The sequence below is a fragment of the Musa acuminata genome, chromosome BXJ1-5, assembly GCF_036884655.1.
Source record: "Musa acuminata AAA Group cultivar baxijiao chromosome BXJ1-5, Cavendish_Baxijiao_AAA, whole genome shotgun sequence".
NCBI classification, from domain to species: domain Eukaryota; kingdom Viridiplantae; phylum Streptophyta; class Magnoliopsida; order Zingiberales; family Musaceae; genus Musa; species Musa acuminata.
Window position 1 is genome coordinate 8,476,096 of NC_088331.1, and position 26,831 is coordinate 8,502,926.

Sequence of the window (26,831 nt, forward strand, 5' to 3'; positions counted from 1 at the left end):
TTCGTCACCCAATAACGGTGTCCAGAGCATGTATCGTATCATGCACCGCATCATAGTTGTGGTGGTTCTACTATGGAGGAGTCGGGTCACCGCCGACCCGCAGACCACGCTCCTTAACGCCGGCTGCAGTCAGTATAACGCAAGCGGCAACGCCGCCTTCGTCGCCACTCTCAACGAGACCCTCGCGGACCTGCGCTCCTCCCTCTCTTCCGCGGCCGCCGGCACCTCCGCCGCTCGCTTCGCCACCGCGCAGCGCCCCCGCGCCACCGACCCCGTCTACGCGCTCTTCCAGTGCCGCGCTTACCTCTCCTCCGCCGACTGCCTCGCTTGCCTCTCCGTCGCCGAGGCCCGTATCCGAAGATGCGGCAACGCCAACGGCGCCCGCGTCATCTACGACGGGTGCATCCTCCGCTACGAGAGCTCTGCCTTCTTCGACCAGACTACGCTCCCCGGTAACGTTGGCGTCTGCAACGGCAGCGCTGCGTCCGACGCGGGGTTCTCCGAGGCGGCGAAGGCGCTGGTGAGGGACCTGGCCAGCGCCACGCCGAGGGTCTCGGGGTTCTTCGCGGCGGCGGAGAGGGATGGGGTCTTCGCCGTGGCGCAGTGCGTGGAGACGGTGAACGAGGAGGGCTGCGCCCAGTGCCTCACGGTGGCGGACGCGAACATCGAGAGTTGCCCACCGGACACCGACGGGCGGTCGGTGGACGCCGGGTGCTTCATGAGGTACTCCAGCAAGTCCTTCTTCCCGGCCAACCAAACCGTGGATCTCTCCCAGTTCTTGAGTTCAGGTGAGCGAGTCCGCAGTGAAACGGTGCATCATGGGAAACGCATCTAATTCTTTAGGAACCACACGGGAAATTTGTCTTTACTCGGTGACCTAAGAGAGCATTTCTTGACATGGATGTGATGGTGGAACAGGGAAGTCAAACAAGAAGGGAGCCATAATTGGAGGAGTTGTTGGAGGAATCTGTGGTTTGTTGCTTCTAGCGATCGTAGCACTCCTGTGGATCAAAAGATCCCGAAGACGCCAAGGGTTTCGAACAGGTTTGTGAATCTGATCTATTAATCTGTCATCCTAAGAATTTTGTTTACTGAGAATTAGATATAGCGTTTTTTTTTTGTTTTTTGGGTATGATTAGGCCAAAGCGACTCATCACCGAACAATGATGGGTTTCTAAATTGTGTTAGCTTACCATTATTGAATGATTGGCATGATCAACGATGGCTTTTCAGCTTGCAATTATTTATTTCATTGATGATCAATTCATTTGGTCAATGTTGTGATCTTCTTTAACTTGCATTTAGTATTTCCTTAAGTCAATGCAACAACAACAATAACAAATTTACCTTTTTTTTAATTTGAAAATGCATCTGGAATGTGACTGAATTGTTCTAGATGAAAAATACCAAGAACCTAGAGGTTTCGTCGACAATCTAAATGGGGGACTCATCGCACGATGCTGCCCCTAATGTTGGATATAGGAGGGTCAATATTTAAAGCCAGAACAGAGGAACAAGAAACTAAAAATTTAAAGGCTTGATTAAGAATATAAAGCGTGAAGTCAATGTACTAGGACTGGTTAAGAATTTGCTGAAAGAAATAATTTAATGAAAATTTTCTTACTAAATTCCAGATTTTTTTTTAATGTCATGCTTCCATATGGACAGCTGTCATCAATAATGACAAATTTGGTTTCAATGGTCAATTATGTCATTTTATTCCTTAAATAATGTTGTTTGGTGGTTCTGATCTTGTGTAGGTCATAGTTGTTAAAATTGGTATGGACCACTGGATGCCGAAATTTGACTTATTATATATATGTCAACTTTGTCAGTTTCCCTTTACTTCTTGTATAGTCATTTGAGATATACTATGATTGTTCTGATATGATGAGAGCAAATCAAAACTAGGGGAAAGAATATGGAAAGAACTATTTGATCGAGACAGCCATGATAAATTGTATGGATCATTTGACCTGTAATGTGGCTTATTATATGTATGCCATCTTTGTCATTTTCTTCCTTTACTCCTTGTATAGTCATTTTGGATATACCATGATTGTTCTGATAGGAGAAGACCAAATCAAACCTAAGAGAAAGGATATGGAAAGAACTATTTGATTGAGACAGCCAATAACTTGCAAGGCTGTCACTTGTTACATAGTAATCATAGATAGTCCTACAAGCTCAACTGACCACGGATAGTCCTACTTGCAGAGTTGTCTTAAAGTTGTAGGGTGTCATTGTGGCTGGATATGGCATGTTCCAGCTTATCTTTTTTCAAGGATATCGCATGATTCTAAGTTTTGACTTCTGTACAATTTTTTGTTACAACTAATCTAATTCTAAAAATTTACATTTTGTGCCAATATGAAATGAGGTATTCATAAAGATGCTCAAAGCGCTTGTAAGAATCCACATGCAGTTTTTATATCATGCAGCTATAATCCAATTTACGGATACCTGTAAGGAACAGCATGAAACTTATTAGATAGTCTGCAAAGCAATTTAAAGAATTTTGATCAATCACATTTAACAATATCTTATCACTTCCTGCTAAACATTTTTAACTGATGTCATATTCTGGTACTTTGCTTTTCTAAGTACATTCACATGAGAACATCTTTGTGCAGGAGATTTATTAGGGGCAACAGAATTACAGGGTCCACTAAATTTCCATTACAAGGATCTAAAAGCTGCTACAAATAATTTCAGTGAAGAAAATAAACTAGGAGAAGGAGGGTTTGGAGATGTATACAAGGTGAGATTACTAAATGTTTAAAATGTTGCTTTTGTAAACTGTATGGCATTTCCTTAGAACTGAAATTTTGAGAAAAAAATATAAGATTTCCTTGTATTAAAATAGCAAGAACCTAGATGTTACAGATTTATGTTGTATAATTTGACGAAATAAAGTCAGGTGTGCTGAAAGGTAAAATTTTCACAGGGTACACTGAAAAATGGTAAAACGGTTGCCGTCAAGCGATTGGCAATTGCACAAATCAGCAGGGCAAAGGCAGATTTTCAGAGTGAGGTGAAGCTTATTAGCAATGTTCATCACAGAAATTTAGTTCGCTTGCTTGGATGTTCTAGCAAAGGCCAAGATTTGCTTCTTGTCTATGAGTACATGGCAAATAGCAGTCTTAATAAGTTCATATTTGGTAATTTTTTCCCTAAACTTAGCCCTCTATCACTCTATATCTTGCTTTCAATTTGTATGCTTAATTGTTAGATGTATCCTGTTGATGCATTCTCATTATATCTCAACCTCTTTTTCTCAATCTGACTAGAACTACATTTTGGTAAATTCATACACCGCTCCTTCAGTAATCAACTGCATAGCTCCTTTAAGTAGATTCAAGTATTAACCGGTTACATATTTTGACTATGACTTTTTTTGTTAAAAGAAATAGGTAAATGATCCAACCAAATAAAATCTCAATTTGACTTGGAGTAAGCCTCTCGAAGCATAGAAAACATGACCAGATCTAGTAGGATTGGCTAACCATTAATAAATCCCAAATGTGTTCCTTGAGGACTATAAAGAAAGACTAAAATGACTGGAAGTTTCTAAAATTTATTAATTTGTATAATGCCAAGGCAAATGCAGAAAATTACAAGACGTTGTACATTTCCCTTGAAATTTAATTGCCATAATCTAGTTTCTAATTCTCTCAAATCTAACCTATTCCAAACCTATACTGGATCAAGGACCGCAGACTAAATTGGCATAATCATAATCTCATCAACTTGAGCGCAAGAAATTGCTACAATTTGACCAGAGATATATGGCATTGCAGCAGAGACATGTCTGAAGACTCCATAGAGCAGAAAATACACAGGTTCAGACTTTAATGCAGACTGAGAGTGAGACAAAAGACAGTATCTTGTCTTGGTCTTGTGCTTGTCATGTATAGCGAAGTAATACTGTTGTACTGGAATTCTATACTGTTGCTTCACAACATGCTCAGCACCATGGCATCACTTGCCTATTGCTTTCAAAGGCAAGATGCATCGATAAGTTTTACATTAACACGTTTTGCAAAATTTCATGACTATCAATTTGACATGCATTGTATGTCATGATGCTTCTATCAGATAATTATTTTAATTGTACGTAAGTGTGTTTGTTCTGGCCTTTCTAAGATATGTTGATTGGTGTTTTCGTCAGCAAGAATCAGGTGACATATTACTTATGCCAACCAATTGCTTTTACATATGTATACTGTGATAAGAACTGCATGTTCCATGTATTGGTATTGGCATGGCAGCTCCGGGATTAAATTGGTTTTAATATGCCAAATTATCAACTGAAGGAACTAATATCTATTTTGCTTCCATGCTCATCAAGTATAACGTGAACCTATCTTACAGGTGATAGACAGGGATTCCTCAACTGGAAACAGAGATTTAACATAATTGTCGGCATGGCTCGTGGTCTTGCTTACCTGCATCAGGAGTTTCATGTTTGTATCATACATCGTGACATAAAATCTAGTAACATTCTGCTTGATGATGATTTCCAGCCAAGAATTGCAGATTTTGGCCTTGCACGACTTTTACCAGAGGACCAGAGTCATCTCAGCACTAAATTTGCTGGCACTTTGTATGTCTCGATATCATTATGTATTTGATTATTTTTCACTTTCAGTCATCTGAACCCATATTTTGTCTTTTGGCAAATGGGACATACATTGTTCTTTAATAAGCATTCTGCATTAATGAAAGCGGATCTCTAACAGCTCCTGATTTCAATTTCTCAAACTCTGTCATGCAGGGGATACACAGCACCTGAGTATGCAATTCATGGCCAGCTATCTGAAAAGGTTGATACCTATAGCTACGGTGTTGTTGTCCTTGAAATAATCAGTGGCCGGAAGAGCAATGATGCACAACTGGAACCTGTTATTCAATACCTTCTTGAATGGGTAATCACTGGGCTCTCTCTAATTTTTTTATTTTTAAAATAAGAACCATGGATAATCTTTCGTTCCTATTATACCATGTAACTTGCTTGTAGTCAACTTAAATATGACAAGTAATGACATGACCTTTAGGGTTACTACAAGGCATCTCAACGGCATAACTGGTAACTGTTAAGATAATACCAATACATATGTATGCATACAGCAGATATAGCTACAAAATCTCATTTACTTCCGTCCTGGGATCATCAGAAGAGATCATATGCATTTAATCTGCATTCTTTGCCTGCTAAATGTTTGTTATGAGTACTTTTCTAGGATCAGCCTTTTGTTCTGATCCTCCATTGGTTTCTTTCCTAAAACAGGCTTGGAAATTATATGAAAGCGGCGATTCGATCGATTTGGTGGACAGAAGCTTAGATCCTACTGAATATTCCCCAGAAGAAATGAAACGAATTGTCAAAATAGCTCTTCTCTGCACGCAATCCACTGTGTCTGCAAGGCCAACCATGTCCGAGGTTGTGGTTTTGCTGCTTAGCGAAGGTGACCATGACAGGCTCCAGCCAACAAGGCCTACGTTCATAGACGCCACAAGTAGGGTTCGCGGAGATGGATCGACCTCCACTGGCTCGTCTTCTACCTCCAATGCTACTGTCTCTGCATCACAGTTTTCTGCTCGCTGAAGTTCAGCAGCAGTGAAATATATGGTAAGTAATGAATAAAAATGGTGTAATTCTGTATAGTATGTAGTCAAGAACGTGTATCAAATGAAACTAAGGACTGGATTGTCATGATTAAGGTACCTTAAAAAATCAAGAAAATAGTAAAAAAAATTCATATATTGTACTGTCAAGAAGCCAATGACAGAAAGAAAACAAAAATACTTAAACAATATTTTGGTGGCTTTTATATGTGAAAATGCTAAAGGCAGAGTTTGATGTCCACAGAGTAGCTTCATATTTCCATTTAGTTAGGAGCTTATATTGTAGTATTTTGAAACGACAAGATGAGAATGCAATGCCAACATTCCATATTACATTCTCTTTGCCTCAACAGGAATCTGAGATGGATTTAGAATATCTCTCTGTTTTCTTCAGTAAACATCCATCAATTGCGCAAAAATGTTGCTATTAATCATGAAACTGAGAAAATTGTCATTTCTAACTTGTTCTTCCCTTTGTTACTGCTACAATACTTGCATCAGAGGCTCTAAACTGTTGCAGAAGGATCTGAACTCTACGAAAGAAACATATTGAAGCAACACAGTAGATCTTTCATTATCTTCCACTCTAATGTCACGAGGTGGTGTTTCTTTCATTTCAGTTCCACTTCCATTGAAGTTGGCAATGGAGAGGTGCAAACCTTCTTCTGAACATGTGGATGAGAAATGATGGTGTCATTCTCATTCGAGCAAAAAACATATGCTTTGTGATGTGAAACAGATCAAGCGTAATATTCTCTGGACTTTTTTGATAAGCTACTAGATTTTATGCTTTCTTGATTCACCGCTGGAACTGACGCGAGCATCATAGGGTATTTGTCCGGAACACGCATCCTACTTGGATGATCGTCATCTCAACTTCCTTTCCAATTGCGATTCTTTGCACTTGGCTACGTAACGCGACAAAGCAACCACTTTGCTCCGAGAATCGGTGACACAAGATTCAGAAGCCTCTGCGGATGCATTTCATCGAACACTAAGAACAGAACATTCACATGGCACATTTCTTTCGGAGGCAAGTTGCTGGCAATCAATCTGCTCGAGTCATTGATGACGAGATATGCTGCCGAGCAGAACATAGGCATGGCGACAAAGTCTCAGGGTCGTGTGAAGGCGGCCGTGTACGTCCGTGGGGCGGCCTCACATGCTCGTGTCCTCCGCCGAGAGCACGAGCCTGTCCGAGCTAAACAACTGTTCATGGATTGTCTTCGGAAGCAGATGGGAATTCCAATGCAAACTCGTTTGCGCAAGAACAAGAACAAGCACATGCGATAAGTACGACTGACTTAATGCGTATCCTTCAGGTGGATGCTTTGTCATATCATATAATTACATATAATCCGTTTATGTGCCTGTTCTAGGATTCATAATGAGGCTTATCAGCTTGGATTTGGCTGTTCACAGGCACACACTTGTCTCCGGTGAAGGTGAGCATCCTATTTACCTCACCACAACAAGGATCATATGAGAGAGACAGCTTGTTCTAGGAAGAGAACAAAACACGATAACTGGTATCACAGAACAAGTGCGCTATGTTGAACGGTAAAGAAGCTGGAAGAGAAATGTAGTGGCCATGGCTGAAGAAGGTGAACTCAGAGGAGGAAACAAATGAAAAGATACATGCAATCTGGACAACTAAGCATGGCATAAGATGTCAACCAACAGTCCAAAGAAGCCAATAAAGTAGCACAGTGAGAGGATAGCGGCATCTAACAGATGTTGGACTCTGTTCTTTTTTCTGAAGCAAGTGGGGTATTGTTTGCTTCCCTGGACAAAGCGATCCCTGTTGGGAAACTATTCCAGAGGAGCTTGTCCAAATCTCTCTCTCTCTCTCTCTCTCTCTCTCTCTCTCTCTCTATGCATATATATTTATATATATTATACAACTGGAATATTCCATGGAAGAAGAAGAACCACATTTTGGAGGAGGGAGAGAGTGAGCGGTGATTAAAGAAGCTTGAGGTGGGCTAATCTCCTTTAAGCTTTTAGAATGCTTACCCCCTAAGGATGTTGTTGATCATGTTTCTATATGATAAAAGTATGATAAATGTGACGTTCTTTGTTCCAATTTTAATACTAGATTGTGGAATAAGAAACTAGTTCATCTAGCTCATCATTGCAGCCTTTGAAGCCATGATGAGAGAGAAATTTAGATCCCTTAGGTACCCACCCAATAAGAACAATACAGCAGAGATGCATTAAACAACTATTAGAGAACAAGCAAGCTGATGAAACAAAAGAAGAACTTTACATACTGTTACATTAGTAGTCAAAAAAGCTTGGTTTCTGTCACTGTTAAACACACACACAAAATATGGGCTCAACAGAGACTTTGATCTCTCAAGTTGGAAAGATAATTTAATGCAGCTACTGAAGATTTTCTATATCACCATTTAAGCAGTGGCTCAAGTTTAATCTCTATGTGATTATTAATCAGGTTGGTTTCATAGACTTCTTCTGTGATGAAAGTGACAAGCCACAAAGAGAGGAGCGCCTTCATACTGATGTGATCATTAACGACTTCGATCTCATCTAACTTGTTCCTGTGGCTTTGCAACAATTCATGGCCACAAGGACACAAGCGCCTTTATAAATGACTGATGTAATCTGATTGATGGTACCTCAAATCTTGCTTGAATTGATAATAAGCATGGCCTGCAGTGCGACAGGAATGGACCATTCTTAGGTTTCTGTCACACTGTCCTGTTGGTGCTTGAAAGTTTGCAGGCAACAATTATCAACGGCCATTCATGTCATCTACCTCTGATGCTATGATCTTACGGCTTGGCTATTGTTTCGCTGGTCGAAGCAGCAGTGACAGAGAACACCTTCAAAAGCTTCAGAACTTGTGTTCATTGGCCCAATACAAAAGTTTCTGATCAACAGAGTTCTGAATAACTCCAGTGAAAAGAACAGTCGTGGAAAGGTATGCCTGCTCTTCATGGACAGATCACATTCATATTAATATGAGAGGATCCAGTGAGATCATCTGGCTCTGATAAAAGGGAAGAAGAAGAAGAACAGCAGGAGGGAAAATGTAATGAAGAGCAAACAGTGCGCAAGCTTTTCGCATGGGGCAGTCCTTGGTTACTTCAGGGCATACATGTGGTTGGAAGAATCATATTGAATGGAGTGCTTGCTATACATTGATGTCCTCTGCCCAGGGAAATAAAACTGGGACCCAGAAATTTGCAGGAACATATCTGGGGACCCAAACCATTTCTCTATCTAGAGTTGGCCACACCTCAGACCCATAGGAGGAGGACCATCTTGTGGTCTATGCTGTTGTTCTTTTGGGAGTGCCATCAATCTGTTCAAGCTTGTCTTTTGAGGTAGATATTTGAATATAAATCCTTTGCCGGTCTTTGTAAGATTTTATCTCAGATCATAGTGCCTCGATTCTTCCCTGTAGTCTTTTTTGCATTTAATTCGATATGATAAATGCTAAGACAAGTGTGAGAATGGTTCAGCAACCTCAATGGACACCAAAACCACAGCTTCCCTTCATGAACACAGACTACTGATTTCTTAAAATGGTACAGAATCCAATTTAAAACAGGAGGAAGAGCAACCAAATCTTGGACATAGGAATGGTGGCAACTGCAGAGTCCACTGCAAGTGAAAAGGAAGGCTGGCACTTTCCAATTGTACAGAGCTCTCAGTTTCCAACCACACAATCTATGGACATCCTCTTGGGTGGGTGGTGGCCAATCATCATCAATGGAGCTGGGGACCCTGCCACAGTACCAGCCAGCACAGTACACTGCAAAAGATTTGGTTCCATGGCAATCCAAGTGACCTTGGTCAACAGTAACACAAGGCATCACAGGCCCTCGAGCTTGCACCTTCAACCTTCATCATCATCAACATCACAGTGGTGACAGCACTGCCCCACACATTGGATATCAGAGGCAGTCAACAGTGCAGGTAGATGAGAACAAGGGAAGGGATGAATGAGAGAGGTGGCTCTGTGTGGATCCTAGCAATAATATCTTTTCCTTTCTCAGAAGGTGGTGCCGAAATCACCAGTTCATGTTTATACATGAGAAGGAACTCACCACTTCATTATCTTTGCAGGAAAAGGAGAGGGGGATGCCAAGAAGAGGAAATGAGATGTTGAGGTTAGGAGATGTGAGGTGATGAGGCTCACATGCATCCTTCTCCTGCTGGATTTGGGGTCCCATTAGATTCTGCACAAGGACATGGAACTATCTTGCCCCACAGCCGTCCTATAAATGCAAATGCCCCCAACAGAAAGAGTGGAGTAAGATCTACCTCCTTCCCTTTTCACTGACAACATTGTTTGGTTCTTGTCTCCCTTCTTCCTGATCCATGTTTTACTGTGGGCCTCTTCCATCTCCCTCTTCTCCTCATTGCTTCAAGAGGTAGAAGGATGGTTCATTGGCTGCCCTTTATATCTTGCTTCACAACCTAGCTGGCTGCCTCTCATCTCCTCCTTTCCTCTCCATTTATCCATGACTTCTCTGTCTACTCATCCTTTTCCTAGTGTTGAACAACAAATGTCTTGTACCATGGTCTTTGTGTTCCCATCATATATAAGCAAGCTTGTTATCTCCACACTGTATATGAAGGCTAATCTTTCATGTGAGAGGTATCTTCTTATGCACTTGTAGTAGAATGCCCAGGAAGAAGAAGGGCCAATGATCCACCTTACAACACACCAGCTTGGTGGAGCATGTTGAGCCTCTTCTTTTCCGCTTGTTGCTCTGTTGACCCATTGAGAATATAGAAGTTGTTTCAGTTGATCAGTTCTTCGTCTCCATGGAGTTTGCTCTGTTCTGCACCAAGGTCAATATTCTCATCCTCATTCTAGCTCTGTGTTCTCCATGCAAGTTCATCCAGAGTCCAATGGACTTTGGTCCCTCAAACTTACTCGAGACCAAAAGCTCAGCCTCCTTGGACTTTGGAAGAATTGTCTTCAACTCTCCCTCTGCGGTGCTGAGGCCCCAGTCCCCCAGAGACATCTCACTCCTCCTCACCTTCCTCTCTGCTTCATCCTTCAGCAAAGTCACAATAGCGGCAAGAGGAGCTGGGCACTCCATCTATGGCCAAGCCCAAGCGCTTGATGGAATTGTTATTGAGATGGATTCCATCCCTTCTGACATATACATCCACAAGAAGAGAGATGATGGGTCTGGCTTCTCTTATGCTGATGTTGGTGGTGGTGCTCTCTGGGTGGAGCTTTTAGAGGAGAGCTTGAAGCATGGGCTGGCTCCCCGGTCTTGGACGGATTACCTTTATCTCAGCATCGGTGGCACCCTCTCCAATGGTGGTATCAGTGGCCAAACCTTCAAATATGGACCTCAGATCAGCAATGTCCTTCAACTAGATGTGGTGACAGGTAATTGAACTGGAAAAAAGAGGAGATAGATCTTTTTCTTTTCTTCCTCTGATGCATTTGGCATGTGACAGGCAAGGGAGACTTGATAACATGCTCACCCACCTCGAGTTCAGAACTTTTCTATGCAGTTCTTGGTGGGTTAGGCCAGTTTGGCATCATAACAAGGGCGAGGATACTGCTCCAAGATGCTCCACAGAAGGTAATGTTGAAGAGCTGTCAGTGTTTTCTTGTGCATGTAATCAACCATGGCTTCTGTGGTGATCAGGTGAAATGGATCAGAGCCTTTTACGATGATTTCGACACCTTCACCGGGGACCAGGAGCTACTGGTCTCGATGCCAGAGTTGGTGGACTATGTTGAGGGTTTTATAGTCCCAAATGAGCAGTCTCTCCTCAGCACCTCTGTCGCCTTCCCTGTTCATCTTGGCTTCAGGCCTGAGTTCCACCACGTAAGCAGTGCCAAGGTCTATTACTGCATTGAGTTTGCCGTTCATGACTTCCAAGCCGAACGCACCAGCGCAGAGCAAGTCAGTCGTTCCCTGGTAACACCATGTCTGTCATGGCTCAAAGCACATCAACATGAGCCCTCACTGGTGTTCTTATTTCAGGTGGTGGAGAAGATATCAAAGCAAATGAGCTACATGCCATCCCTCATGTACAGCGTGGAGGTGTCCTACTTTGATTTCTTGAACAGGGTTAGGATGGAGGAGATGAACCTGAGGAGTAGAGGGCTCTGGGAAATCCCCCACCCTTGGCTTAATATGTTTGTGCCCAAGTCGGGGATCAAGGAGTTCAAAGACCTGTTGTTGGAGAACATCTCACCAAATGATTTTGAGGGCCCAATCCTCATATACCCACTTCTTAGGGACAAGTAAGAAATCTCTCTTCCTCGTGACACCATGTTTATTTCTTACCAGGTTTTAGGATTTCACAAGCTGTAACAGTGTGATAATTGAAGCCTCTTTATTGTACTTGTCCCACCACTGCCATTGCCAACCTTTCTTTCTTCCTCTCTTTCCTTGTGAGAACAAGTACAAGGGAGGGGTTTCACTGGCTGCAATGCTGCTGCTTTGTATGCGAGCTTTCTGGCAGAAGAATATGGTGGAGCTACTGGTTTCTGCTGATGGATCGATACTCTTGTCTAGTTAATAATATCACTTCTGGCTCACAGCTCTTCGATCATGTACTAAAAATCATTCTTTAGTTGTTCCAAGTAGTTCTTCTTTCCAGGTTTGAAGTGACGCATTAGCTTTTCCTTGGTAGGGGTAGTGGATTACAGCTGAAGTACATTCCATCTTCTTGCTGAAACTGATACCGCCGCTGATTAGTTTAGGTGGGACGCCAACACATCAGTACCGCTGCCTGATGCCCCCACGGGCGGCGACGGTGTCGAGCAGGTGGTGTACATCGTGGGAATGCTGCGGTCGGCCAACCCAGCCAGCTGCGCCGCCGGGTGCCTCGACGACATCCTCCGCCGCAACCGCCGAATTGCGGAGGCGGCCTCGGCCGGGCAAATCGGCGGGAAGCAGTACCTCGCCCACCACCCGTCCCTGCTGCATTGGCGCGACCACTTCGGCCGGCACTGGAACCGGTTTGCCGCCCGGAAGAACCTGTTCGACCCCCTCGGCGTCCTGGCTCCCGGCCAAGGCATCTTCCCCAGAGTACATGCTTCCACGCTGTAGAACCAGTAGCATCAGCAGCCTACACTCCTATTGATCAACATAGGAACGCAAACATGTGCAAACGCTGAGAGAGAGGGAAGAAGAAAAATGTAATCCGTTCTACGATCCTGCTCTTTCTTAATATGAAGATTTTGGAAAGCACCTTAAGAACTCATGAAGATTTAAGCGAGTGACTGGTTTTGTGAGGTTGCTTTTACGAAAAATATACATGCAATCTCAGGACAAAGGTCACTCCAGATTATTACCAGCCCAAAGGAACATTTTCTATAGCAACTTGTGTGTGTCATATAACCTTCATCTTCTCTTGACCTTCGCTCTTCTTGAACGCAGGAAGTATTATCCGCCTCTACGAGTCATGGCCCTTCTCATCCCCGTTGTGCTCAGATCCACAACGCTTCCACCATTACCTACTAATCCTGACCTATGATATAGCTGGGCCGGTATATGGACCGGTCTAAGGCCCGGTCTAGTCCTGTCCGAGTCAATCTGGCCTTCTGTCAGAGCACATGAAAGAAACAGATATTGCGTCTAACTTTACCTAAATTATTCGTTCACTATATTCTAAAATTTATTTATTAATATCATCCATATGTTTTAAATTTTTCAAAAAAAATATAATTGAATTTTATTTTTTAAAAAATATTGATATTATAGTCAAATTAATCCACCAGTTTTTTTTTTTTTTAATGCAAGTAAATCAGGTTACCAGCATTACAAAACGAGTAATAAAACGAGAATGTCATGCGATAAAAGGAACAAAGAATGAATGCCTCCGCTGCTTTTTTTTTTTTTCCCTTTACGAAGAAATGCCGTGTGGAATCCAGTTGGTAAACATTGTAATCACTAATTATTTTTTGCTTCCTTAACATAATTCAAATTATCATAAATAATATATTACTTTATTTAAATTATTAACTTTCTTATTTATGCAGTATGTATAAAAAAAATAATTAAAATTAATTTTCTTAATAATATGGATAAGAATTTTATCAATCATGTAAACTATTAATTAATTAATTAATTTCCTATTGAGCGGTGCACTTTTTAGAAAGTAAATAGTTTAAATTTTATTTTTAATGTGTGAACCATAAGAAATAAATATTATAATTCTATTTTATATGTGAAAGTAAAATAAAAATTAAATTATTACTTACCTTTTAAAGAAAGTCATTTTCTTCTATATAAGAGACTCTTCCTCACTCTTTTCTCATTTATTCTGGAGGATTCAAGATAAGATTCTTAGGGAGAGGTAAGATTTTTTTTTCTTATATGTTTTTATTTATATTTAAAATCTTTGATATTAAAATTATTATAATTTGTATGATGTATAATAATATTTTAATTTTAAAATTTTATGATTAATAAATAATAATTATTGAATTATAATTTTAGGATGATTAGTTAATTTCATAATAGTTATAATTCATTTAATTAGGCATATTTATATTTTTAAAAGAATTATATGTGAATTTTATTATTTAATTAAATTTAAATTAGTTAATTATTATTTTATAATATTTTAAAGTACTTTGAAAATATTAAAATCTAATCCAAACCTAAGTTAAGTAGATCAGCTACATCAACTTATGTGGTTAGGTTTGACTTTTTTTATATGGTTAGGTACGATTTAACTTATGTGATTGGACGTGACTTGACCAATATAAATATATATGGTCTAGCTCATGTGGTTAGGCATGATTCAACTCATATAACCAGGTACAAATTAGCTCATGTGATCAGGTATAACTCAACTCATATGGTTATGCATAAACCATATGACTATGCACAACCAAACTCATATGGTTAGGTATAACTCAACTCATATGGTCAAGCATAATTCAACCTATATGACTAAACACAATCTAAATTATAAGCAAGGTGTAACTTAATTCAATTGTAAAACTTAGCTTGACTCATGAGTGAGACTCAATGAAGTTTGTGAAGCTATGTCACCCAATTATATGATTTGCATTAGACACACCATCATCCTTTTATCTAACTCATTATACATTAGCCCAATATACTATTAGAAATAGGTATTTGCGATCAACACATAATATACTTTAATTTTCTCTATTTTTCTTTATTGGTTTGAACTGATTAGTTAATTGAATTAGATATGTTTGATCCGTTAAAGACTATTCTAGACCAACCTAACTAGTTTAAGCTCACTTGACCTAATTGAAATTAATCAAATTCAAATTAGATCAGGATAATTCTAGACTAGTTCATGAGGTTATTCCAATTTAATTAAATTTGACTTAACTCAAATTAGTTATTCCAATTAGGTTCTAGTTGATTAGAGATTATTAAGATATTGATATCTTATGTATATATCAATTAGAAATAATTAATATTTTTTAAAAATTAAATTAATGTTATCAATGTGATTTTTATCATGTGATATATGTGATTATGCTGACTGCTCCACATTGTATATAAAACGAAAAGAGCTACAATTACACTTAAAACTCTATCTCCCCGTATAAATTCATGTGAAGGCTCTTCATCTGGTTTCATCCAAGTGATAGGAGAAAGATGGAGATCTCTAAGTGCTGCTTGCTGCTGTTGGTCGCCTCTTCTCTCTACTACATTGTTTGCTCCACCACGGTTTCTCATGATGGACGAGCACTCGTCATCGATGGCCAGCGTCGCGTCATCTTCTCTGGCTCCATCCACTACCCCCGTAGTACTCCCGAGGTGATCGATCCATGTTCGAGTCATAAGTATTGGCGTTGGTTGATTGACGATGTATTGATAGATTGATTTGGCTTTCTGCTGTTGTCTAGATGTGGCCCGACTTGATACGGAAATCGAAGGAAGGAGGGCTTGATGCAATCGAGACTTATGTTTTCTGGAATGGCCATGAGCCCAGGAGACGTGAGGTTGTGGTTTTCCACCACATGCTTGTGTTTATGTACATGTGAGATATTGAATACGATGCTTACTCTTTTGTTTTATTGTCTTAGTACAACTTCGAAGGCAATTATGACCTCATCAGGTTCCTCAAGGAAGTGCAGAATGCTGGACTATATGCCATCCTTCGGATTGGTCCATATGTTTGTGCTGAGTGGAATTATGGGTATGTCATAAAGATGATTTCAGGACACTAATCAGTAATGAAGGTGATTCTGATGGATTTTAATTTGTTGTTATGTTTTCAGAGGACTTCCTGTTTGGTTGTACAAAATTCCAGGGATGCAAACTAGAACAGATAACCAACCATGGAAGGTCATAGAAGTTGATTTAAATTATGTGCATAAATTGATTATGTATTACATTGTCATCTGAAATCTTCTTTAACAATGAAGGATGAGATGCAAAATTTTACTACATTGATAGTGGACAAGGTGAAGGAAGAAAGGCTGTTGGCAACACAAGGAGGCCCTATCATTCTGCTTCAGGTTTTTACTGTTCTTCTTTACTGTTTACTTATTGTGTTTATAGTTGTTCTAGTTTATAGTCACAGCAAAACATTGATTGGAACAGATCGAGAATGAATATGGCAATGGTGACATCGAGATACGCTATGGTGAAGCTGGACCCAGATACATCAACTGGTGTGCAAACATGGCAGAGTCTTTGGTTTCAGATGTGCCATGGATCATGTGCCAGCAATCTGATGCTCCACAACCAATGGTAAACTTAGCAAATCGCACATTGCATGACACTGTTCTTGTCTCATGTTGCTTATCTCATGATACGCTTTGCCTATGATGCCTTAAACAGATCAACACCTGCAATGGATTCTCTGGCTGTGATGGTTTCACCCCCAACAACGGGAACAGTCCCAAGATCTGGACAGAGAATTGGACTGGCTCGTATGATAGAATTATCTCTTCCTTCCATTCTTTAGCATTAATGATTTATCATGTTCATTAATCTCAGGTTCAAGATCTGGGGTTCTCCACACCCACATAGGCCAGTTGAAGAGGTGGCTTTTCAGGTTGCTCGTTTCTTCCAAAGCAATGGGACAGTACAGAACTACTACATGGTTAGCTTTCTTCTTGTTTCCTACCATGATCATCATCTATTTCTTTAAATATAGCTTCAGCAAATAAGATCTTTAATTGCTTGTGCTCAGTATCATGGAGGAACCAATTTTGGTCGTACTTCAGGAGGCCCATACATTGCCACAAGCTATGATTATGATGCTCCTCTTGATGAGTATGGTATGTCTACATATTCATCATGGTAAAAGCTTTAACATTTCATGTTTATAGTAATAATGATCATAAATTATTTATGTATCTCTTTAGGTAATATAAGGCAACCCAAGTGGGGGCATTTGAAGGAACTCCATGCTTCTGTTAAGCTGATGGAGAAGGCCCTCACCTATGGAGAAGTTGTTGAAGATCATCTTGGCAATGGATTGACAGTATGAATTCTTTCAGACACGCATTGTCTCTCTTTTGTTTAAAGATTTCAGCTTATAATTGTCTTTTATGCCATTGTAGATTACCAAGTTCTCTGGTGATGGGATTGTTCCTGGTTGTTTCCTAAGTAACCAGAACAGCACGGTTGATGCCACCATAAGCTTTCAGGGAACCAAGTATTTCTTGCCTGCCTGGTCTGTCAGCATTCTTCCGGACTGTAAGAAAGAGGTTTACAACACTGCCAAGGTAATTATGAACTAATAGATTTAACCTTTAATTCTGATCATAAATGTTGTTTCTTTTAATCCTTCTTGTCATCATCTTCTTCTTACAGGTGAAAACTCAGACTTCTATCATGGTGACGAAGAAAGACAATGCTGGTGATCAATCCAAAGACTTGGGTTGGTCATGGAAGCCTGAGAGATTGCATGACTCTGCTAAAGGTTTTGGAAATTCCTTCACTGTTAACAAGCTCTTGGAGCAGAAAACCACCACTGTTGATGCCAGTGACTACTTGTGGTACACCACCAAGTAAGTGATTTCTTGAAACAATTAATTCAAATAATTGTAATAGCATTTATTGAAAGAAAATAACACTTGTTTTGTCTAATGACTTCCAGTGTGGAAGTAAGCAAGAAGGAATCATTTACTCTTAGTGTCAGCACCACTGGGCACATCCTCTATGCCTTTGTTAATGGCAGGCTAGTAGGTAATAAAAATCAAATCCTATTTAGTTTAGCAGAACTCCTTGTATACTAAAATATAATTTTCTTCTGCACTTGATGATGATTAATAGGTTCTGAGTATGCTACTGGTGGAAATTATAACTTTATATTTGAGAGGAAAGTGACCTTCAAGCCTGGGAAAAATCAAATATCATTGCTTAGTGCTACTGTTGGTCTTAGGGTATGTATGTTGTGTCATTTTTGTCCTTGGAGATTATACATATGCTTTGAGTACTGATTTTTCTTCTGTTACACAGAACTATGGTGCATTTTATGATAATACTCCAGATGGGATTGTTGGTGGCCCAGTCAAATTGATTGGGAAGAACAATACTATTCTGGATCTATCCGAATCAAATTGGTCTTACAAGGTTTCATCAAAGGCTTCAATCCTTGTTCCATTCATCCTTTTCTCTACTAGTTTTGTGCTAATTAATACAAATCTCACAATCAGATTGGCTTAGATGGAGAAGTTAGGAAGCTCCAGCTTGATGAAGAAAGGTGGTATTCTGGTGTAATTCCAACCAAGAGACCTTTCACTTGGTACAAGGTAGTAGTCTTTGCATAGATATCTTAGTGCTAATATACAGTAAAGGCGAAGAACTAATGCTTCCTCTGCCTTTGTTGCTGAAGACAACATTCCAAGCTCCACTAGGATCAGAACCAGTCGTCGTCGACTTGCTCGGACTCGGCAAAGGAGAGGCGTGGGTGAACGGCAACAGCCTCGGTCGCTTCTGGCCAAACTTCACCGCTAATCCCGACGGCTGCAAGCAATGCGACTACCGCGGCAATTTCCAGACGAACAAGTGTCAGACCGCCTGCGGAGAGGCTTCCCAACGATGGTATCACGTTCCCCGGTCGTTCCTGAAGCGCGGAGAGCCCAACACCCTGACGCTGTTCGAGGAGGCCGGCGGCGACCCGAACCAGGTCAACTTCCAGACCGTTACTGTTGGCACCGCGTGCACCAGCGCCGGCGAGGGAGACGCGCTGAGCTTGTCGTGCCAAGGAGGGCGCACCATTTCGAGTGTAGACTTTGCTACCTTCGGCGAACCTGATGGGACCTGCGGCGCTTACGTGAGCGGCGGATGTGGCTCCGACGAGGCTGTCGCTATCTTGAAGGATGCTTGTCTGGGAAGGGAGTCATGCTCGATCAAGATCAGTGACACGATTGGGACTTCTTGTGCCAAACTTGCCTCACCGAGGAAGCTCGTAGGTCAAGTTACATGTTCATGATTCAACGAGTACGCTAGCTTAGTAGTTTCAGTTGAGAGAGGGATTTGCTCCAAGTCTTTCTGCGTAATGTTTTCTTTTGTTCCACTTGAACTGATATTAATTAGGAATTGAAGCAGTAAATTATGTTGCCTTAATTTATCTTTGTTTTTGTTTTTGTTTTCTCGCCTAATAGCCATAAAGTACAAAATAGATACATCAAGTAACTTACCCTAGACCTGTAGTCCATCTGATCTGTGATTGGGCTATTTGAACCGTCCGCGACGGTATGGACGGTAGTGGATGAATGGATGCATCAACTGTGTTACGAGCGCGGTTTCAGCATCTATATAACCAATGGCTGCAAGAGATTACATTCCTTCTTTGTCTTCCTCCTGTTGCTGATACTAACGTCGCTCCCCAGGCTGCAGAGTGGAGCGTCTCCGTCGACCAGGCCGCTCTTCCCACGTAGAGGTAAGGCTTCTTCTCAGTTCATGGTCTCCGATTCCCGCCCCCTTTACCAGGCAGAAAACCTTCGCATAGCAGAAGAAAAGAGAGAGAGACAGCAAAAACCCAACATCCTGCTCTGTTACAATGGCTGTTGTTGGCGATCATTCATTTCTCCTCCTCGATCTATATCTTTAGATCGAGATTTATGAAGAAAACATATCGGATCATCAATATTTCCAGCCAATTATTGCCTTTTCCAACATGACGAGACGACTATTCGCCGGTGGGGTGGTCAAAGGTTCACATGCTTCACGACCGGAAGCAGACAATGGAATCCTCGGGTCTCGTAAAAAAAGTCACCTTTTTTGTTTCCGATCTCTCTTTTTCTTCTCCTCTTTTTGCTGTTGCGTCACGCTCAGTTACCGGGGAAGGTCTGCCCATGCTTTTGTTTTGTTCCGCGTCTCAGGCCCTCGTTGAACTCGAAGAGGGGATAGAGATATCAAATAGAGGAAGAGTATCACAAGCTTCAATATTCTATATTTTTCTCAAAAAATATTTTTACAATTTTAAAAAACTCTCCAATATATAGGGTTTATATAGTCCCCAAAGATATATTATATTAATTGTATTCAAGATGAATCATTCTCTTTCAAGAAATCCTTTCAAGAATCAATAACCAATTTGACTTATCCTTCTATAGACTTTTAATCTATTTTTTCTTCTTGTTGTAATGATTCTCCCACTTGATGCAATGAACCTTTTTATGACACTTGAACAAGTTTAATTCCAACATTCTCCCCTCTTAAACTTGTTCCATCCAGCATGCCAAGTTTCCTTCGAAGTTGTTGAATATATACCTTTTCTTCAAGAACTCCATTAAGAAATGCTGATTTAACATCCATTTGTAAAATCTTCCATTTCATTTGAGCTGCTAGAGAGATAAATAATCTTACTGTCTTCAATCGAGGAACTGGCGCAAATACTTCTTCATAATCAATCCCATATTGTTGTTTATATCCCTTTGCAACCAATCTGGCATTGTATTTCTTCACCTCTCCTTTTGCATTTCTTTTTATTTTGAAGATCCACTTAACACCGATAGCTTGGTGGTCTTCTGGAAGTGTAGTAAGCTCCTATGTATTATTTTTGTTAATGGCATGAATCTCTTCATTCATAGCTTGTGGCCATTTTTCATCTCTATAAGCTTCTTCAAAGATTAATGGATCATATCCTACAAAAAGGTAAAATAAAGAAAGTTCATCATTGTTAGTATCAATCCTTCGAGTCACATCATATAGGTCCTGAATCGGTCTTGTCCTTCTTATAATTGGACTTCTTGAATCATGTGACCTAGCTGATCTAGGTGATGATTCTAGCAAAGCCACTTCAGTGCTTGCTTGTATTGTATCATCTTCTTCTGAAGCTATAGCTTTCTTATGCTGCTCATCACTTTTCCAGTTCCAAATCTATTGTTCATCAAACTCAACATCTCTTGACATCACAACTTTATTTGTGATAGGATTGTAGAGTTTGTAACCACTGGAATTCTCCGGATAACCTAGCAAAATGCATTTTTGACTTTTATCCTCCAATTTTGTTCTCTTCTCTTCTGGTATCTTAGCAAATGCAACACTTCCAAAAATTCTCAAATGATCAACTCTTGGTTTTTGTAAGCTTCATGCTTCTTCTGGTGTAACATTACCAATTCGCTTTGTCGGAAACCTGTTAAGCAAATAAACTGCACAAGCAACAGCATCACCCCAAAATTCTTTCAGAATTTTTCTTTCCTTTAACATACATCGGACACCATACATCAGGATAGTCCTATTTTTTCTTTCTGAGACACCATTTTGTTGAGGTGTGTATGGCATGGTGAATTGATGTAGAATTCCATTATTTCTACAAAAACTTTCAAATTCATTTGATATATATTCACCACCCTTATCTATTCTTAAACATTTAATCTTACAATAACTTTGTCTTTCAAACAAATCCTTAAATTCTTTGAATTTGCTTAAAACTTCTTTTTTTTCTTTTAACATATAAACCCAAGTTTTTCCACTATGATCATCAGTGAAGGTAAGAAAATACCTGCTTCCTCCAAGTGATACTGGATTGATAGGGTCACAAACATCTGAGTGTACCAGATCAAGTCGATTCCATGCTCATTTTGTCCTTCTCACTTTGAAATGCTTTCTTTCTTACTTACCCATGACACATACTTCACACAATTTTGCTGGGCGATCAATTTTTGGCATTCCTGTCACAATATTATACTTCTCTAGAAGTTTCAAAGCCTCAAAATTTAAGTGAGCATATCTAAGATGCCAAAGTGTAGAGATATCCTCAATATCAGCTTTAAAACAATTTAATTGATCAAAAATACTTAAATGCAGAGGAAACATTCTATTTTGTGCCATTTTCACATGTGATATCAGTGTTTTATTCTTATCACGAATTGAGAGAGCCATATCTTTCATCTCAATTTCATAACCTTTTTCAAGTAATTGTCCCAAGCTTAAAATATTATTTTTCATATCAAGAACATAATAAACATCTGAGATGCATACTTCCTTGCCATTATTAAGTTTAAGGAGAATTTTACCTTTGCCTCTTACTGGTCTTTGAGACAAATCGCCAAATGTAATGTTTCCGGAATAACTTGTATCTATTTCTGAAAATAGCTCTTTGATGTCACACATGTGATTTGAAGCTCCTGTATCTAGATACCATGTCATAGATTGATCCTCTTTCAAATTATCATAACTCATTAATAAAACTTGATTTACGTTCTTTTCTTCCTCAACAAAATTTGCCTTATCACCTTGATTGTTAGGATTATAATAACATTCATAAGAATAATGTCCATACCTTTTGCAAACATAACATTGTATTTCAGACCTTTTAGAGTTTCTGCCACGTCCGCGGCCTCGGCCACGTCCTCGACCATAACCTCGGCCTCTTTGGCTAGAATTTTCTCCACCACCTTCAATGTTTGGAGATTCTTAATTGGTCTGATTTCTGCCTCCTCTTCCTCTTTGAGAATTTGATTCTCGTTTATTTTCAAGAGTAAGCTTCGTTTGTAATGCTTGCTCCATAGTTTTGTCTTCTTCTCTTTTTGTAATCCTTTGTTCATGAACTTGAAGGGAACCCATAAGTTCTTCTAAAGACATTTTTTCTATTACTCTCTGATCATTTACTTGTTCATCATTTCGTCTCATTTGATGAACAATAGAAATGATTTTTGAGAAGTAATTAGAAATGGTTTCAGAAGTACCTTGTTGCAATTTCTCAAACTCGGCTCGTAAAACTTGTATACGAAGTTTCTTTACCTTACCAACACCACCAAATGCTCTTTGAAGCATTTCCCAAGCCTCCTTTGAAGTATTTGCTGGAGCGATGATTTCGAACATTGTATCATCAAGGCCTTGGTAGATTGTGAACAAAGCCTTTTTCTCCTTCTTCCTTCTTTCTTTGAGTTGTTTTCTTCCTTCTGCATTCATTGCTCCTTCTTCTGCTGGACTTGGTTCAGCAAATCCATCTTCTACAAACTCCCATACATCTTGGGAGCCTAGAAGAACCTTCATTTGGATGCACCATATGTCATAATTTTCTTTTGTCAATCTGGGGATCTGGAGTTGGATGGCACTTGAGGAAGAAGTCATGGCTTAACCTATGCTCTAATACCAAATGTTGATGTTGATAGGAAGAGAGAATAGATATATCAAATAGAGGAAGAATATGACAAGCTTCAATCTTCTATATTTCTCTCCAAAAACACTTTTACAATTTCAGAAAACTCTCTTACCCTCATGACCCAACATATGGGGTTTATATAGTCCCCAAAGATACATTATATTAATTGTATTCAAGATGAATCATTCTCTTTCAAGAACCAATAACCAATTTGACTTATCCTTCTATAGACTTTTAATCCATTTTTTCTTCTTGTTGTAATGATTCTCCCACTTGATGCAATGAACATTTTTATGACACTTGAACAAGTTTAATTCCAACACCCCCATCAATTCCCCTATTTTTAGCGCGTTGGCTTGGCATGTTGGCTCGCGTCTTCAGGCAATGGCGGTGGCGAGGACGTGTCGGTCCTCCACATGCCCTCCTTGGCTTCAAGCGGCCCTCGCAAGTGAGCGAGCACTCCCTCTTCTCTACTTCGTCTTCAACGGGAATATAATGAACAAGGGTAATTTAGTCATTTGAGTGTAGATATAGAACAGGGGGTGCAATCACTGGCGGTGCATGTACCGGACGACCCGAAGTCAGACTCGTTCGTCGTGCGGGCTGAGAACGACTACCAGAAGCTACCCCAACTCATCGCCCTCCTCCACGACCTCCACCACCGCTACCTTTACCTTGCCGACCGTTACTCCCAATCCCTCATCCGCCGCCACCACCATCGTGCCTCCTCCGTCCCATCCGACCTCAATGCGGAAGATGACCCTGACCGCCCGGACTCGACATCCTCCGACACCGAGAGCTCTCTCTCCTTCTAGCCCTTGCCCTCCGACGCCCGTCCGCGAGATATGTCCCCCGTCGTGGTTGTAATTTTCTAAGAAAAAAAACTATAGCAAAACGGAGAAGGAGAAAACTGCAGCAGCAAATTGATTCAAGGAGAAGGAGAAAAAGATAGAAAAATAAAATAAAGAAAAAAAAAAGAAGAACATAGAGAGACTGTTCTCAATCATCTAGCAGTATTATCATCTTAGATCAGATCCATAGTAGATTCTTACAATGATTACTTAGGGAGAATTTAGATGTTGTGCACAGTAACATGATCTTTGTATCCCAGTTACTCTCTTATGATTATTGCTAGTATTTTGGATAATATATCGATATTTGTATATTCATTATTCTTATAGTAGATTATTTCTAGTTTGCCCCGTGGTCTTTACCCTTCACATTGGATGGGTTTTTCATGTAAATCTTGGTGTTCTATTTGATTATTATTACATTTAATTCCGCTAGTATTTGTTCATATACAAATGTTTATCTCTCATTATATTCCATCAACCGGTATCAGAGTAGGGTTTTGATGATTTAATTTTGTATTTGAAAATAGAGGCCATAGTGTTTCTTGTATGATTAGTTTGAATGAAAATAATTGGATGATATGGAAACCAAGAATGGAAGATCTTTTATATTGCAAAGATTTGTATGGACCTTTGCAGGGGATAGTGTAAAGCCCACAATTATGACAGATGATGAGTGGAAGAGGTTAGACCGAAAAATGATCGGGTGTATTCGATAGTAAAAGCTTTCCTGATTAAAAAACATGTGAACCTAAAAGCTTTCTATTACTGAGTATTTAAATGAAATTCAGAGTATCACTAACCAGTTATCCTCTATGAAAATGTCTCTTGATGATGAGTTACAGACATTGTTATTTCTTAGTTCATTACTAAAATGTTGGGAGACATTAGTAGTTTCCCTCAGTAATTCTGTGCCAGATAGTATTGTCACCATGAGTCAAGTAATAAGCAGTTTGTTGAATGAGGAGTTGAGAAGAAAGAATTCAGCAACATCTCAGAATGATTCACAAGAACTTATTTCAAAGAACAGAGGAAGGTCAAAGTCCAAGGATAGAAGCAATTCATGCATAGGTAGAAGCAAGTCAAGATCAAAAAAGATATTATTTACTATAATTATGGTGAGAAAGGATATTATAAGAATCAATGCAAACAACCTAAGAAGAGCAAGAAAAAAGGAAAAGAAGTGGAGTCTACAGAGTCAAAAGATAATATCACAGCTATGGTGGTGATTATTTGATTTTGTCTCATTCTAATGATTTTTTTTCTTATGTATGTTAGGATCTCGAGTAGGTGATTGACACAGGTGCTTCTTATCATACTACACAACGAAGGAAGTTTATTGCTACCTATAGGTCTGAAAATTTTGGTGTTATCAAGATGGGCAATTGTGGTATGATAGACATTATTGACATCGGTGATATCCACATAAAGACCAACCTTAGCTGCAAGTTGGTGCTTAAGGATGTGAGGCATGTTGTTGACTTGAAGCCGAATTTAATTTCAGTTTAAGGACTAGATGATGAAGACTATGATAGCAGATTTCATAGAGGGCAATGGAAGCTCGGTAAGGGTTCTCTTATTGTGGCCAGTGGAAAGAAATGTCACACTTCGTACAGGTTGCAAGCCAAAGCTTGTGGTGAGCAGATGAATGCTATAGAGAATGACTTCAGCATGGAGTTGTGGCATAGGCGACTAGGACACATGAACGAGAAAGGGCTACAAGCTCTTTCTAAAAAAGAGGTATTGTCATACCTCAAAGGTACACATTCGTACCTATGTATTGATTGTTTGGCTGGTAAACAACATAGAGTTTCATTTGCTAGTCCTGCTTTGTCTAAAAAAATGCATACCTTAGACTGTGTTTATACAGATGTATGTGATCCTTTGAGGATAAAAACTCATGGTGGATCTGTTAATATTCCTGACATCAGTGGTGCACTTTTTTTTATCACTTTTATAGATGATTTTTCTAGGAAAGCTTAGGCCTATGGTATGAAGACCAAAGTTCAAGTTATTAATGTCTTCAAAGAATTTTATGCCTGAGTTAAAAGTGAGACAGAAAGGTAATTGAAATGCATAAGATCATATAATAGTGATGAGTATACATGATTATTTAATTATTATTGCAGGTTATATGATATCCAACATGAGATGATAATTCCTGGTACACCTCAACATAATGCTATTATAGAGAGGATGAACGGTACCATCATGGAAAAGATCAGATGTATGCCTTCACAAGCCAAGCTACCTAAAAAGTTTTGGGATGAGGCTTTGAGGACTACAGTTGATGTAATCAACTTATCACCATGTACAGCCCTAGATGGTGATGTTGCAGAGCATGTATAGAAAGGGAAAGATGTTTCCTATAAGCATTTGAGAGTGTTTGGTTGTCGTGCATTTGCACCTGTTCTAGACAATGAGAGGTCCAGAATGGTAAGACTAAAGAATGTATTTTTTTTTTGCTACTCACATGATTAGTTTGGTTACAGGCTTTGGGATCTAGAAAAGCAGAAAGTGTTTAAAAGCAGAGATGTGATCTTCTTTGAGGATTTGAAGAAGAAAGCACCAACCAAGACTTCTACAGAAGGATTAGCATATTGTGACCCAGTTACTCATTCATTATATCAAGGTGATAGGGGAGATGTGTAGGAAGTTGGTGTAGAACCTAATGTTGATCTACTTGTAGGATATGTTGAGCAAGAAGTAGGAGAGCAACTTTCCACAGAATCTCAGTTGAGAAGATCTTTTGGACAACGTCAACCTTCCATAAGATACTCTACAGATTAGTATATGATGCTTATTGATATAGGTGAACTAGAGAGTTACCAGAAA

General features: G+C 39.8%; 3 protein-coding genes across 9 annotated transcripts; all 3 read left to right on the forward strand.

Annotated features, from left to right (window-relative positions):
• On the forward strand, positions 1 to 5,855 carry LOC135673580 (cold-responsive protein kinase 1-like). The gene is made up of 7 exons (XM_065182636.1): positions 1 to 788; positions 919 to 1,044; positions 2,634 to 2,761; positions 2,948 to 3,161; positions 4,375 to 4,606; positions 4,778 to 4,928; positions 5,291 to 5,855. The coding sequence occupies exons 1-7, from the start codon at positions 29 to 31 to the stop codon at positions 5,606 to 5,608; spliced, it is 1,929 nt and encodes a 642-aa protein (XP_065038708.1). The 5' UTR covers positions 1 to 28; the 3' UTR covers positions 5,609 to 5,855.
• A 3,873-nt stretch (positions 5,856 to 9,728) lies between these two features.
• On the forward strand, positions 9,729 to 12,843 carry LOC135673582 (cytokinin dehydrogenase 3-like). Of its 7 annotated transcripts, XM_065182645.1 has the most exons (6): positions 9,924 to 11,008; positions 11,080 to 11,207; positions 11,274 to 11,549; positions 11,616 to 11,878; positions 12,040 to 12,190; positions 12,271 to 12,478. In XM_065182645.1, the coding sequence occupies exons 1-6, from the start codon at positions 10,429 to 10,431 to the stop codon at positions 12,274 to 12,276; spliced, it is 1,404 nt and encodes a 467-aa protein (XP_065038717.1). In that variant the 5' UTR covers positions 9,924 to 10,428; the 3' UTR covers positions 12,277 to 12,478. The 7 variants fall into 7 exon arrangements, with proteins under 7 accessions (XP_065038715.1, XP_065038717.1, XP_065038716.1 ...); XM_065182643.1 differs by lacking the exon at positions 12,040 to 12,190 and having other exon boundaries at positions 9,729 to 11,008; positions 11,274 to 11,534; positions 12,341 to 12,843; XM_065182644.1 differs by having other exon boundaries at positions 9,925 to 11,008; positions 12,040 to 12,478.
• Positions 12,844 to 15,190: 2,347 nt separating this feature from the next.
• On the forward strand, positions 15,191 to 19,809 carry LOC135673583 (beta-galactosidase 13-like). Its single transcript, XM_065182647.1, has 17 exons — positions 15,191 to 15,389; positions 15,479 to 15,574; positions 15,659 to 15,771; positions 15,854 to 15,920; positions 16,001 to 16,093; positions 16,179 to 16,328; positions 16,419 to 16,510; positions 16,578 to 16,683; positions 16,774 to 16,861; positions 16,949 to 17,067; positions 17,147 to 17,311; positions 17,400 to 17,596; positions 17,686 to 17,774; positions 17,862 to 17,971; positions 18,048 to 18,161; positions 18,245 to 18,340; positions 18,424 to 19,809. The coding sequence occupies exons 1-17, from the start codon at positions 15,228 to 15,230 to the stop codon at positions 19,021 to 19,023; spliced, it is 2,457 nt and encodes an 818-aa protein (XP_065038719.1). The 5' UTR covers positions 15,191 to 15,227; the 3' UTR covers positions 19,024 to 19,809.
• Positions 19,810 to 26,831: the final 7,022 nt, after the last annotated feature.